Source organism: Notolepis coatsorum, assembly GCF_963971535.1.
Source record: "Notolepis coatsorum genome assembly, chromosome: 1".
NCBI lineage: Eukaryota > Metazoa > Chordata > Actinopteri > Aulopiformes > Paralepididae > Notolepis > Notolepis coatsorum.
In genome coordinates this window covers 234,370,193-234,385,984 of record NC_140165.1, presented here as the reverse complement: position 1 = coordinate 234,385,984, position 15,792 = coordinate 234,370,193, and the positions used below count along the sequence as shown (strand labels likewise).

The following is a 15,792-nucleotide window of genomic DNA, read 5'->3' as shown; positions in this document are numbered from 1 at the left end:
ATCCGTCATAGAACACATCTCATACCATCTGACAGCTGCTCCCGTCATACTGTAGCTCCCGAACCTGACTACTCTGTTTCTGGGCAGGTGGTTTGACTATATATATATATATATATATATATATATATATATATATATATATGCGCGCGTGTGTCTGTCAGTCCGTCCATACGTCTCTGCTGTAGAGATTTGATTAAGTCAGCTCGCCTGGAAACTAGTTAAGATGGTGCAGAGATGGCCATGTATCCTACTGCAGAGCATAATGTTAGAATGTTCGATTATAATAGTGTGGCTTCCGATTGCCACGCAAATCCACTTAAATGTCCTTGACCTGGCGTACCGTGCAGCGAGGAGAACCGCTCCCTCCTACCTCCGGTCAATGGTCTCTTAACCCTCAAGACCCCTGTGTGCTATGTATCTTCTGGCCGCCTGAGACCTACTCCTATTCAGGCTATTCTCTGTCCTCGCTCCACAATGGTGGAATGAACTTCCTACCCTAGTCAGGACGGCTGAAACCCACCCAATTTTCCGCCGTCAACTAAAAACACACTTCAATCAATATTTGGAATAATAATAATATTTTTTTTATTTAAATTTAAAAAGTACTATTATCCCTATACCACTACCAGTACCTACTATGCTAATATGTCTATTATAGTCTACTATTTCTATTCTATGCACTGTGTAGCACTCAAGTTCAACATCGTTTGACAAACAACACTTACCCTTAGCTGCCACAGATGAATTTGTAAATTGCTTTGGATAAAACCGGAAATTATGGAAATTGATGAATTAGCCATTTTTGTGTGATTTATTAAGGATATTTAAAATGTGCACACAGTAAGTTCAATACAAATGATAATAAAAACTTTATAAAATAATAATAAAATAAATTAATACAAATTATAAAAATAATATAATAATGAAATAAAAAAAATACAAAGTATAAAAATAATATAATAATGAAATAAATAAATACAAATTATAAAAATAAAGGAACCAGAGAGAGACTTTTGGGTCCAGTAGCCCATGTTTCTATCGGCTTCCTGGAGGAGACGGCGGCCGTCTGAAGACACTCAGACTCCGTTTAGAGGGAGAGCGCTGCAGCTTATCCAATCAGTTACCAGCTGAGACCCTGGCTCCCCGCCGCCTCTAAATTACGGGTGATGAGCGCAGAGCCCCGTAGGTCGGCCTGCAAAGGTCGTACAGGAGCGGCCGACAGGGTGCCGTCTACCAGCCTGGATTCTGATCAATGGTGACAGGTCAGAGTTGGCTGATTTGTCTACCAAATTTTCCGAAAGAAATCCAGTCAACTGATGTTGGAAGTTCCATAGCAGTTTGACCTCATCCAGATTATCAATGGTTCAGGCTCTAATATCTAGTATCAAAGAGTTTTGTATAATCCATTGCTCCATTAGGGTTTTGTTGTCTCTTATGTATTATACTTGCCGGTTCTTTTATAAAAGGGATTAAGATAAGTGTTAAATAGCTCTACATTCCAACAGCCATCACTGATATAAAGTGTTTGGTCAGTAACATCTGTAAACACAAAATAAAATGTTCTGGTATCCCTTCCCACTTTATCCAATCAGGAGAGCGAATCCTAGATATTTGTACTTATTTCAAGAAATCTTGCCAACTTTACTTGTTTCAAGGACACATTTGCTTAAAACTAACTTTTTATTTCTTATGTTTGTCAGACCATTATTGCAGTGTGTTTATGTTTATTAGGATCCCCATTAGTCATCATCGACGTGTTGACTATTCTTCCTCGGGTCCTCACAGATATACACATACAAATATGAAACATTCAGTATAAATCAGTCATATATCACATACATAATCAATCAAAATAAAACAAAAGAAGGTCATAGGTGAATCCATTTCACCATACCTTTAAAACAAAAACAAAGTAAACGGAAGAAGTTTGGATAACAGGGCTGCAGCTACACTCATGCATGACATATAAGATAAGATAAGATATTCCTTTATTGATCCCCTTGGGGAATTTCAGGCATCATAGCAGCATGGGTGGGAGGGGGGGGGGGGTACAGGTAGTAAAACAACACAGTGTACAGGTAGTAAAAAACAACACAGGCAGTGTAAACAATTTGATCAATATGGTCAATATAATTTACTATCTGACTAGCTGAAGAAATATTCACATTATTCACAGTGTCACATAGGGTGCAGCAGTGTGCGAACCATAGCATGGTCTTTGGGTGAGCCAAATAATATTTTTTTGCGCGGGGGGGGGGAGTCAGACTTTTGGAGGATACTGTGATCGCAGACGTTAATGTAGCCTGTAGCCTGTAGGCCTTGTGTATGTATGTATGTGACAAATAAACCTCTTGAATCCTGTCATATATTCAATCAGTTTCAGTAACTACAGAACACATAATACTAGACAACTCACTTGTTGAGGTCCGGCCGTCTGGACGGTCTGGGCTTCCACAGCACATTCCATGATAAAAAAAAAGTATCCGTTTAGTTAGATAGATGATAGATCATCATCCAACACTGTCTACAGTATCCTATCCTGTGTTCTGATACGACCGCAGGCGCCGGCACGGTCACCGGGCGTTGTAATACTAATAATAGTCTCCACCGGAGCAGCACCAGCAGCAGGTGTAATTGTAACGGCGTCGCCTGTGATCCCGCCTCCTGCTGCTCTGTCAGCTTCACTGTCTTCGTGAAACCAAAATTGGTTAGGCTTACTTGTTTTCGTTTAGACATTATGCATTCCTGAGTGACATTATTTACTGGCTGTCAAAACGATCACTGTGTCAACAAGTCACAGCACAGGTTACAAAGTGGGTCAAGTTTGATTTGTGCCGTGCGTGCGTGCAGGCTGCCTGTACGTTAATGCCAAGCAAGCAGTGCAAAAATGCTTCCGCATTCGTCACCGCACGCTAGTGCGGTAAAGCGCCCTTCTTTTCAGACAAATGCTACCGTGCGTGCACCGGCGGCGGCGTGCTCGCTCAGGTGCGTGCGTGCGCCGGCGTGCTCGTGCGAGGTGCCCGCGCATGCGCATGAGATCCCGCCTTGGTTGGAGCTCAATATATATAAGTCACCGCCTCTTATTCACTATCTGGCACTAGCTCAATTGGCAAGGACACATGGCTGTGGATCCTATGGCTTGTTTGCTGGCGAGTTCGAATCCCATCGAAAATATTTTTTAACGTGATTTTTTTTTAACGTGTATTCTTTCGCCGGTTAAGGTTAGGCATTGTTTCGGAGTTGGTTAAGGTTAGAACGGTTAAGTTTAGGCGCTGTTAAGGAGCTGGTTAAGGTTAGAGTTTGTCAAAGAGAATGGCAATATAATTTCTATGGTTAAGGTTAGGCATTGTTTCGGAGTTGGTTAAGGTTAGAACGGTTAAGTTTAGGCGTTGTTAAGGAGCTGGTTAAGGTTAGAGTTTGTCAAAGAGAATGGCAATAGACAGCCTATTTCCGCGCGACCTGGGCGCTGGGCGGCGGAAAATGAAAGGCGCATTACTGCATGCCACTACGGTAAGTTTTTGCACTGCTTGCTTGGCATAAAGCTACACGCGTGCAGGCTGCAGCGCCGCCGCGCTCCGAATGGTAATTGCAAGAATAGCATGCATGTTGCCATATTACGTGTGAATTAGTGCGCAAATCATTAATCATACATCCAAAATAGCATACGTTTATTATTATACACGATGATGATACAGAAAATTACAGAAAAATGAGAAATGCATGGCAAAAGTAGCATTTATTTTCAGTAATTTAGAGACCCCCAGGGGAGCTTTAGAGACCCCCAAGGGAGCTGATGTCTGATCTAGGGGAGCTATAGCGGACCAAGCTCCCCCCGTGGATCGCACCCTGGGGTGCAGTATGCATAAGGTAGTGTTATAATTTAGGGATGCCCCGATCACGTTTTTTGCCACCGATCACCGATCGTCGTGAGCCATATCGGCCGATACCGATCGTTTTTGATTAAAAAGAAATTAAAAATTATTTTATATAAAAAAAATTTTTATTTTTTTTAATAAAATATATATATTATATAATTAGACTTGTACTTGTATTATCTGCGAGACATCGCCACCACGCAACAAGTCAAAATGCTCGCTATCTGCAAACAGCTCCACTGTCTGTGTGTACTCTAGTAGCCTCCAGCTACCAAAAAGGATTCTCCGGCGCTGCAGCGGGACCCTATTGGTAACGTTATGCTTTGGTCATTTAACATTCAGCAAGCCCTCAGCTCGAATACGCATTCAATCAATGTTATAAGACATTGATATCAGGAGCTATCTGTAGCTACTGCTAGCTGACTAGATGACGTTAAGACAACTATTTAGTTCAATCGGACATTTCGTTTTGAACAGTGAATTAACGTCAGCTAACGCGAGCTAACGGAGGTATCAACATGCACTACAAGACTTGCTGGAGCATTTGTTGATATCAGGAGCTATCGGTAGCTAGCCGGCTAAATACCGTTAGACAATGCCTACTAAAAGTGAATAGTTGACTGGGTAATTTTGTTTAAACAGTAACGATAGCTAGGTAGCTAACGTTAGCTCAGGTCGAATGCACTATCTAGACTCAGCAGAGGAGGTCCGCCTCCGCTGTGTTTACAAACTCTACACGGGTACGGGCGGGGCTAGGGAGGAGGAGCAGTTTGCAGGTCCTGTGCGTCTGAGACAAGCGAGTGAGATATCCACTTGATCAGTTTCCGCGATCGGCGAATATGACTAATTATCGGAATTCCCCGATCGCATATTTATACTAATTATCGGCCGATAACGATCGGTGGCCGATCGATCGGGGCATCCCTATTATAATTTACTATCTACTGAGTATACATTATTCTCAGTATCACGGTATCCACTGATTCCACTGAAATATACATTATTCACAGTATCACAGTATCACAGTATCCACATAAGGTGCAGTAAGCCTAAGGTAGTGTAGGTTGTCCTCCTTGGGTTCCTATAAGTCCCAGGTCAATGTCTGGTAGCAGTCGCTGTCGCTGCCCCCTGTTGTGGAGCCTGGAGGCTGCTAGTCGCTGCCCACTGTTGTGGAGCCTGATGGCCGCTGGTATGAAGGACTGTCCGAGGCGGTTAGTTGAGTGTCGGGGGGGGGGATGAGTCTGTGGCTGAACGAGCTTCTCATCTTGACTAGCTCGTCGTAGAGGGGGTGGTAGGGGTTCTCCATGATGGCAGCCAGCTTCCTTATCATCCCCCTCTCTGCCATCACCTCAAGTCTATTGATTTCCTTCCGGATTATTGCTCCTTTAAGTTTACTTTTGAAACTGTCCTTGTTTTCCGTCCGTATTATATGTAATGGGATCCTATTCCAATATGTTATGGCTCTCTATACATCAGCGTTTACGTTAGCCGGTAATTACCGGTATTTGACCGGCAAAATCTGTTGAAGTCCGACATATTTAATCTCTCCGGTCTTAATGTCCGGTGAAAATAATTCCCTGAGTCTAAGCACAATTTGATTATTTGAATTGTATTAAAATAGGCTAAAATTAAATAGCCTATGCGATGAACGAAACAATCATTACATTTGTTTCATCGTTGCTTCTAATAATGACAACGACGTTGTCAGCGAGAGCTTAGTGCTGGGTGTGCGAACTTTTGTGAAGCTGCAGAGCCGGAGCAGCAGCAGCACAATGCAGTACTCCAGCAGTACTCCAATTCAGCCATTTTCAATTCAATGTTGGGTGGGGGGCGCTGCTGTGCGGTCCCCAGAAAAGAGCCAATAACAGCTGAATCTGCTGCTCTGCATCGACATACTCTCGCAAATAAGTCATTGGGAGGTGGAGAGAGAGAGAGTCGTCACGCAAACCCACGATAATGTTGCCGTCTCTCTCTGCCAAATTTCTCAGTTCTTCGCTTGATATAATTAATACAAATGTCCAATATAACGGAATTCGTTAGCTCATAAAAATGTGATTATAACAGACTGTTGTTTATTAATGTCGGGCGACTGCCCACAGACACCTATTTGATTTAAAGTCGGCAGCAGCACGAGTCTCGGGACTTATTTTATTTGGAATATAATGACTTTATACGCAAAAGTAGCCTAGTTTTAAGTAAAAATATTATAAATCTACATGCCTTGATGATGTCATTCTTTTGTTTTGTTGTCATTCTTTTGCCTATCAATTGTTTTTAAGCTCAATAAACTCTTGTCTTTGAATTTCTCTCATTTGACCGGTAGATTGAAATCTACCGGACACTGAGGCCGGCAACAATTTTTTCTAACGGAAACCCTGCTATACATTGCAGTTTTCTTGAGAGCATTGGTTCTAGGCAGAGGTAGGGTAAAGCGACTACTTGAAGCATGTCTGGTATTATGGTCATGTCTATCATTGGTGGATAAAAGCAGAGAATACAATTGAGTGGGTTTACCTGAGGGACAAATGTTTTTTTTAAAACCTAATCAAACTGCATGCTAGTCTCTTGTCCACCCTCATCCACAACAGTCTAGCATGCATTCCCTCCACACTATTCCTTATAGAGCAATGAAGAGTGAGGTGGCCAGCTCTATTTTGAGTGAGCTGGAGTTTACTAAGCTCTTGCTTTGACGCGCTAGACCAAATTGCTGGGCAGTAGTCAAGATGGGACAGGACTAAAGTTTGTACTACCATTTTAATTGTTGTATTCGTTAGGAGGCAAGCATTTTCTACTCATCCTACTCAGCATGTTTCTACTCATCCTGGTAACCATGTTATTAATCTGAGTAGACCATAATAGTGCCTCGTCAATAGTGACACCCAACAATTTGGCCTCCTTCACTTGTTCAATACCAGCGTCTTGTAATGAGAGACTCAGTCTATGATCCGATCTTAAGGCATATTTAGAGCCGAGTATAAGACATTTTGTTTTTGCTATATTCAATTTGAGTCTGTTTTCAGTTATCCAATTCGAAATCATGAATAATTCACTCTGAAGTATCTTATTCACTTGTTCTGTGCTCTCAGCGGATGCATATATAGTTGTATCATCAGCATAAATCGCCATACCTGCACTTTTCAATACATAAGGCATATCGTTTACAAATAGAGTAAAGGAGGGGTCCAAGACAACTTCCTTGGGGAATACCACACTGGAGTGTTACCATATTTGACATGGAACCATTAAATATAATACATTGTTGTCTATTAGACAAGTAGCTTCTCATCCAGTTCATGGCAGTGTTTTTTTATCCACTTTTTCTCCTGTTTTTCTGTGTTTTTCTCCCATCCCAATTTAGTCGTTATGCCAATTCCCCCCTCCCCTTCCTGGTCGTTGCTCGCATGTGCCCCCCACTGGTCGGTCTAGGAAGCCCTGAAGTCTTATCAGATGCTTCCTCCGAGACATAGGAGACAGCCAGCAGCATCTTTTCACCTGCCAGCGCGGACTCTCATTGGTGAGGTGTAGGCCTGCCACGATAACACATTTTGCTGGGCGATTAATTGCCCCCGAAAATATCGCGATAAGCGATATTATTGCGACCGGTTCGATTTTTAGATTAAATTTATTTCCCAAAACTTTTATTTTGAAGCCCACCGCTCCGTCTTTTCCGGTGTTTTAGACTTTTATTTTGAAGTCCACCGACCGGACCGGAAGTATTGTTGTTATTATCCTAGCGGCACCTATGAGCGGCCAACTTGTCTCGTCCGGTTCTGTGTTTTTGAGCTAATGATAAAACAAATATTGAGATTGTTGGTGAACAACTAACTTTAGGTTAGTTTTAACGTTAGCTACTAACGTTAGATGCAGCTACTACAGGCAATCAACGATGAGGAGGAAGCGTCAAAGCAGTATATAATAGAATAGCTGTGGTGCGTAGGCACTGCAGCACGACTCGAAACTACCTACTACGTTATAATAAATGAATTCATGTTTAACTTGTCCCCGTGTCCAGTCCTTTGACTAGCCCCACCCGTTCATTGTAAACAATGATGCATGTAATTGTATTAACGTTATTCTGTGTTGTAGCTATGCTATACGTTGTATTTCGTTTGTTAGCTATTTAGCTAATGTTGTTAGCATTGAATGAGAATCAACACTCGATCTTTCATCTTTATTTAGCAGTCCAGTTTCTCCGGGCAGTAGCGAGTAACTACTTGGGTCTAAAAATAGCTAACGTTACACTATAAATAACGCTACTTGGTTAAAAGGAGCAACACCATTGAGAAATGTAGTTAAGCTATATGTGGCGTTGCTACTGCCCCACGGAGCTCCCGTGCTGTGCTCTGTAGTAAGGCCAGCGGCCCCCCACACGGACAGTGACTGACAAGGGGCACTGGTTCCGCCTCATTAAAACAAACGCGCAAATAGCAATTAATCGCGCCCGTCAAAATCATTGCATTAATTTTAATTATCGCGGCAATTAATCGATTTATTGCTTATCGCGGCAGGCAATAAATATGCCTCATTTGCATATTTAAACATACAATTTCAGAAAACTTGTAATACAAAAAAGTCTTGTCTTAATATAAGTAATCAACTGGGGAAGTTTCATTGTGATATCTATTAGTTAATTTTTTTTACCCTATTCACCTGTAGTGTCTCCCCTTAATTCCCCCAAAAAATTTGAATACACAAATGTGACTGGGGGAACTGATTCACTCAGCATGAATGGACTATAGGTCAATAAATAAATAAAAAAATATCAGTGATGGCTGTCGGAATGCTATTATTTTAACATGTAGACCACTTATCTTAACAGCCACACCACTTACAGCTCCTTTAACCTGTTCCATACGTGGTGAAAATCCGCCTAAAATATATACCTAGGTAAATGGAATATTGCTCCACTTCTACAAGGGCTATTTGCATATTGTTGGTATCTAGGTACATCTATGGACGTCACCTCAGGGAATGTCTCACAGTGTCAGAAATATTGTGTCTATTACTAGGCTTGCTTAAATTGTGATGAAACAAAGGAGAATATGAATTATGATTTTTCTTTGCATCTTTGACAGTGAATAACACCATGCTAATAATGACCAAACATAAAAAACGGCCACTGATCTCGTTCAGTACCTTCTTGAGATCATGTGTACAAAAAAATCTAAGGAAATTAATAAAGGGAAGATGATTAAACAAGGTTTTGTAGATACAGTACTGAATTCTCCCATCCGGACCAATGCAATTTGAAATATTATTATAGAATAGGAGGCTTATAAATTACCTTATTATAGCCAATTCGCACATTTATATATATATATATTAGGGATGTCCGATATTATCGGCCGATATCGGCATTAAAATGTGATATCGGAAAATATCGGTATCGGTTTTCCCAAATTATTTTTTATTTTATTTTTTACATTTCTATAATGTATTATTTACCCAGGCAAGCAAGTAAGAACAAATTATGATTTTATTTATTGTCAAAAGTATGCATAATGTTGTGTTAATTCCACAACAAGAGATATGTAATGTTAATTACCTGAAATTATTCCATTTTGGGGTGGGGGGGGCCTGCATATATCGGTATTGGTTGATATCGGTATCGGAAATTAAGAGTTGGCCAATATCGGTATCGGTAAAAAAGCCAATATCGAGCATCCCTAATATATATACCAGTACATATATTATCTTTCAAATGCCCGAGTTCAATTTGGATTTAGTATCACCAGGCGTGCATAAGAACAGATAATGATATCTACTGTAATTTACTGTACCTTTTTATTTTCACCACAGTGCAACCATTTTGAAACTAATTTCTTTTTTCTTTTTTTATCTTTTCCCCCCTCCTTTTTCCTCCGATTTTCTCCCATCCCAATGTTAGTTGTTATGCCAATTCCCAATCCCCTTCCTGGTCGCTGCGCACTTACCCCCCACAGTCGGTCTGGGAGAGTGGAGGCTATCACGTGCTTCCTCCGACACACGTCTAGCCAATCAACCGCTTCTTTTCACCTGGCAGTGCGGACTCTCACTGAGAGGGTGTAACGTGTGGAAGGATCACACTACCCCCCTTAGATCCTTTTTTTTTATCCACTTTTTCTCCCATTTTCTATATTTTCTCCCATCCCAATTTCGTATCATCCAATTCAACCCTCCCCTGTCACGAACGCTGTTTCTTGCCTCCCACAAGCCGGCTGCAATGTGGACTAAGTCATACATAGCACAAGTCCCCTCAGGTACTTAGGGTAACAGCAGTCGCATCTTTTCACCTGCGCAGCTCAATCTCTCAGTGACGAGGAGTTACGCATGGGAGGCTCACGCTGCCCCCGACACTTCCTGATTCTACTGCGCAGGCGCACCAACCGACCTGTAGGAGTCGCTGTCCACAACGCACGCAATCTCCGCTACGCCACCTGACCGCCCCTTTGAAACAAATTTCAGATCTAATTGTTGCTACATGCTAACAATAGGGAGGAGAAACTAACTGCGTTTCAATATTTGTCAAAAACGTTACCTTTTGTGGCTTATCGCGAATAATAAGTTATTGATATGATTCATTCAGAACGCTGAACTTTGAACCCCCACAGAATCTGCCAGGAAGTATAGTTCGCAAAAATTCCAACGCTGATCGGCAGCTATAGATGCCCTCCACAATATGGCCGCAAAAAGACTACAATTCCCATGGTTCAAAATGTCCAAAATGGTCGCTGTCTTGCATTTACATTTACATTTAGTCATTTAGCTGATGCTTTTATCCAAAGCGACTTACAAGTTCTGTACGACAAGTCATCAGGAAGGGTACAACTCTATCAGCTGAGCAACAATGTTCATCAAAGTGTTACAGTGTCGGTTAGTTTATTAGGACAAGTGCATGACAGTAAGGTTAGTTGGGGTTAGATTTTTTTTTAATTTTTTTTTCATTATTTCAGATAATGGTTGAAGAAGTGCGTCTTTAGTCGACCGCGAAAGATTGGACGGGATTCGGCTGTCCTAACTGGGGAGGGTAGTTCATTCCACCATTGTGGGGCAAGGACTGAGAATAGGCGGCTTCTCTTTGATGACCCTCCCGGAGCTTGGATAGGAGTAGATCTGAGGCGGCCAGAAGATGCAGAGCGTAGGGGTCTTGAGGGTGTGTAGTTAGAGACCATTGACTGGAGGTAGGCGGGAGTGGTTCCCTTTGCCGCACGGTATGCTAGGTCGAGGGCCTTGAAGCGGATACGTGCAGCAATGGGGACTTGCAATAGACTTCAGTAAATCGAAAACTTAAAACTATCTAATGGCACTTTTAACCTATTGCTAAACTAACGTCTTGACGATAATATACATTCTACATGCTTTTGTGACATGTTAGTGATGTTAATACTTGAATACGTTTGATTTTAAAATCGCAAATTTTTTGCATCACTCTGAAAAATATTGATTTATGACCAGATGCCATTTTGGGGTCGGTACCGACCCCATCGGGTGCAATAGGTTAAATAGAACTGAAATATTAAGATGTATCTACGCGTGTCTCTTCCAACAGGATAAGAGAGTGGTGAATGACGGGCCGCCACGTGGCAGAAAGAGCTCGGAGGAAGGCGAATTCCCCAGACCCCCGGGAGACACCCACAGCCCCCCCAGGAGGCCGGGGTCAGGACGCCTCGGCCGGGGGGGTCAGAGAGGAGGAGGAGGAGGAGGCCGCAAGGAGAGGATAGAAAGAGACCCCCGACCCGACAGACCACCAAATGATGGAGAGATGGGGGACGGAGGAGAGCAGGGGCGTAGGGGAGGGAGGAGAGGACCACCGAGTGATGGAGAGATGGGGGACAGAGGAGAGCAGGGGCGTAGGGGAGGGAGGAGAGGACCACCCAATGATGGAGAGATGGGGGACGGAGGAGAGCATGGGCGTAGGGGAGGGAGGAGAGGACCACCGAGTGATGGAGAGATCGGCGACGGAGGAGAGCAGGGGCATAGGGGAGGGAGGAGAGGACCACAGAATGATGGAGAGATTGGGGATGGAGGAGAGCAGGGGCGTAGGGGAGGGAGGAGAGGACCACCGAGTGATGGAGAGATTGGGGAGGGAGGAGAGCAGGGGCGTAGGGGAGGGAGGAGAGGACCACCGAGTGATGGAGAGATTGGGGAGGGAGGAGAGCAGGGGCGTAGGGGAGGGAGGAGAGGACCACCGAGTGATGGAGAGATCGGCGACGGAGGAGAGCAGGGGTATAGGGGAGGGAGGAGAGGACCACCGAGTGATGGAGAGATGGGGGAAGGAGAAGAGCAGGGGCGTAGGGGAGGGAGGAGAGGACCACAGAATGATGGAGAGATCAGGGACGGAGGAGAGCAGGGGTATAGGGGAGGGAGGAGAGGACCACCGAGTGATGGAGAGATGGGGGACAGAGGAGAGCAGGGGCGTAGGGGAGGGAGGAGAGGACCACCGAGTGATGGAGAGATGGGGGAAGGAGAAGAGCAGGGGCGTAGGGGAGGGAGGAGAGGACCACAGAATGATGGAGAGATCAGGGACGGAGGAGAGCAGGGGTATAGGGGAGGGAGGAGAGGACCACAGAATGATGGAGAGATCAGGGACGGAGGAGAGCAGGGGTATAGGGGAGGGAGGAGAGGACCACCCAATGATGGAGAGATCAGGGACGGAGAAGAGCAGGGGTATAGGGGAGGGAGGAGAGGACCACCGAGTGATGGAGAGATTGGGGAGGGAGGAGAGCAGGGGTATAGGGGAGGGAGGAGAGGAAGAGGGGGAAGAAGAGATGGAGGGGGAGGAGGAGGAGGAGCACCACAGGGAGGATCTGGCATGGACAGGAAATCCAAGGTTGGTGGGGATGAATTAATTTAGTGTTTCTTATGATGGGTACCTTTTTTAATACGACTTCTAACATTGTTGCAGGAGGCAGACTGACTGTCTATTGGATTTGAAACACGAGAAATCTCGGGTTTGGCGCAGAATGGGTTAATGAAAAAGGGGGAAAAAAGATAAATAAATACATAAATCATAACAGTGTTCTGGGAGTCTGACGTCAGACTGGCTGGTCGGTGTTGTGTGTTTTTTACATGACTTCCTGTACACACTAAATAATTCATTACAACGTACTCACTGATGATCTAACCCTGTATTCTTGTGGTTTTTGGCCAGGAGTGGGAGGAGAAGAGGAGGCAGAATATCGAGAAGATGAACGAGGAGATGGAGAAGATAGCAGAGTATGAGAGAGGACAACGGGTACGAGAGGAACGCTTTAACTTATGAAGTGGATAAGACCACATTATTATAAGGCTTTAACTTATGAAGAGGATAAGACCACGTTATTATAACACTTTAACTTATGAAGAGGTTAAGACCATGTTATTATAACACTTTAACTTATGAAGAGGATAAGACCACGTTATTATAACACTTTAACTTATGAAGAGGATAAGACCATGTTATTATAACACTTTAACTTATGAAGAGGATAAGACCACATTATTCTAAGGCTTTAACTTATGAAGTGGATAAGACCACATTATAATAACACTTTAACTTATGAAGAGGATAAGACCATGTTATAATAACACTAACTTATGAAGAGGATAAGACCATGTTATTATAAGGCTTTAACTTATGAAGTGGATAAGACCACATTATAATAACACTTTAACTTATGAAGACGATAAGACCACGTTATTATAACACTAACTTATGAAGAGGATAAGACCACGTTAGTATAACACTTTAACTTATGAAGAGGATAAGACCACATTATTATAACACTTTAACTTATGAAGAGGATGAGACCATGTTATTATAACACTTTAACTTATGAAGAGGATAAGACCACGTTATTATAACACTTTAACTTATGAAGTGGATAAGACCATGTTATTATAACACTTTAACTTATGAAGAGGATAAGACCATGTTATTATAAGGCTTTAACTTATGAAGAGGATAAGACCACGTTATTATAACACTAACTTATGAAGAGGATAAGACCATGTTATTATAACACTTTAACTTATGAAGAGGATAAGACCACGTTATTATAACTAACTTATGAAGAGGATAAGACCATGTTATAAGGCTTTAACTTATGAAGAGGATAAGACCACGTTATTATAACACTAACTTATGAAGAGGATAAGACCATTTTATTATAACACTTTAACTTATGAAGAGGATAAGACCATGTTATTATAAGGCTTTAACTTATGAAGAGGATAAGACCACGTTATTATAACACTAACTTATGAAGAGGATAAGACCATGTTATTATAACACTAACTTATGAAGAGGATAAGACCATGTTATTATAAGGCTTTAACTTATGAAGAGGATAAGACCACGTTAGTATAACACTTTAACTTATGAAGAGGATAAGACCACGTTATTATAACACTTTAACATAAAAATAGACAGAATAAGAGCAGTGCAATAAAATAGACATAAATTAGCATAAAATAGATAGCAATAGAGTAAAATAGTGCAATAGCGCAGTGCAATAAAACACTACTCATCTACAGTACTACAATCACAGTCTGGAGTCCAAGCAGCAGAGTGTATTAAACGGCTAAGGTGAAGAAGTATGTTTTTAAGATTGATTTTGAAAATATTTAGTGATCTAGCCTAATGTCCATAGCTTTGGTGCATATTTCACGAAGGCTACATCCCCCATGTTCGTTTGGCTGTGGATGGGATGATTGTAATGTTCTTGGCACATAGTTGACAAGAGAATTGGCAATGTAGCTTGGTCCTGTTCCATTTAGTGCTTTGTATATAAGGCGGAGGACCTTAAAATCTATTCTAAATGTTACCGGAAGCCAGTGCAAAGTAGCTAACGGCAAATTGCCCTCTTGATGTACGACAACGTGGCACACAACACGATAAAGCAGTAGGGAGGGCCGTGTATGCGTCAGATCCCATTCAGCTTTATTTTTTATTTATTTTTTATTTCTCTTTCTCCAATTTTCTGTTTTTCTCCGCGTCCCAATTTAGTCGCCGGGCCAATTCCCCCCCTCCCCTACCTGGCTGCTGTATGCATGTTCTCCTACGAGTCGGTACAAGGGCGTCCCGAAGCCGACCGCGTGCTTCCTCCGATACGTGTGGCGACTGCCAGTGACGTCTTTTCACTTGGCAGCGAGGACTCTCATTGGTGAAGTGTAACACGTGGGAGGGCACGCTATCTCCACCAAGTCCTGCCCCCGTTGAGCAAGCGCCGAGACCTGACCCGTCTACAACGCCAGATTCCCACCCACCAGCTTCCCACCCCCTAATACTGCCAATTGTATTAGTATGAACGACCAGCCAAGCTGGTAGCAAAGCCGAGAGCTGGGCTCGAACCCAGCATCTCCTGCGTTGGTGACCAGCGCAATCTCCGCTACGCCACCTGACCGCCCCCATTCAGCTTTATTGTCGCAACATCATCCATACTTTCTTTCTACTAGCACAAAAGAGTGATATTCTTCTGTCCTGGCTCCTCGGCCTTGTACTAGCAGTGGCGTTGAAGCGAGCGGTGGACGAGGCAGGAGTTATTTCAGAAAATGTGCTGCACTCAGAAATGTCAACTAAATGGAGGCTTTTCCCGTCGACGTTCGTTAATCTGCGACCCGTGAAGCTCATGGAACAAGAGGACTATGCTAGCGGCCCTTAGCCCTCAGGGAAGTTACGGCTAGTTTCTCTGTCCTCATCATGGATCGTGGGTGGGAAGCCAGTGGGGTATAAACCTGGTCAAAATAGTGACTCCTACTGGTCGGTCGGGGCACCTGTTCAGCAGGGAGGGGATCTGGGGGAGATGGCGTGAAGCTCCGCGCATGTTACGCTCTCCCAGTGAAACTCCTCGCTGTCCGGTGAAAAGAAGTGGCTGGCGACTCCACATGTATTAGAGGAGGAATGTGACCTCTCCCGAGACCGACAGTAGGGCAATGTGCACAATGACCAGGAAGAAAA

At 43.2% G+C, this 15,792-nt stretch overlaps 1 protein-coding gene across 1 annotated transcript in view; it reads left to right on the top strand.

Moving 5' to 3' along the window:
- The window catches only part of ccdc9 (coiled-coil domain containing 9), a 68,023-nt gene that overhangs the window by 10,828 nt on the left and 41,403 nt on the right, over positions 1-15,792 (top strand). The window contains exons 5-8 of the mRNA XM_084309202.1: positions 11,404-11,641; positions 11,691-12,550; positions 12,610-12,684; positions 13,006-13,089. Of these exons, the coding sequence (XP_084165328.1) occupies positions 11,404-11,641; positions 11,691-12,550; positions 12,610-12,684; positions 13,006-13,089 (1,257 nt within the window). The remainder of the gene's footprint in view (positions 1-11,403; positions 11,642-11,690; positions 12,551-12,609; positions 12,685-13,005; positions 13,090-15,792) is intronic.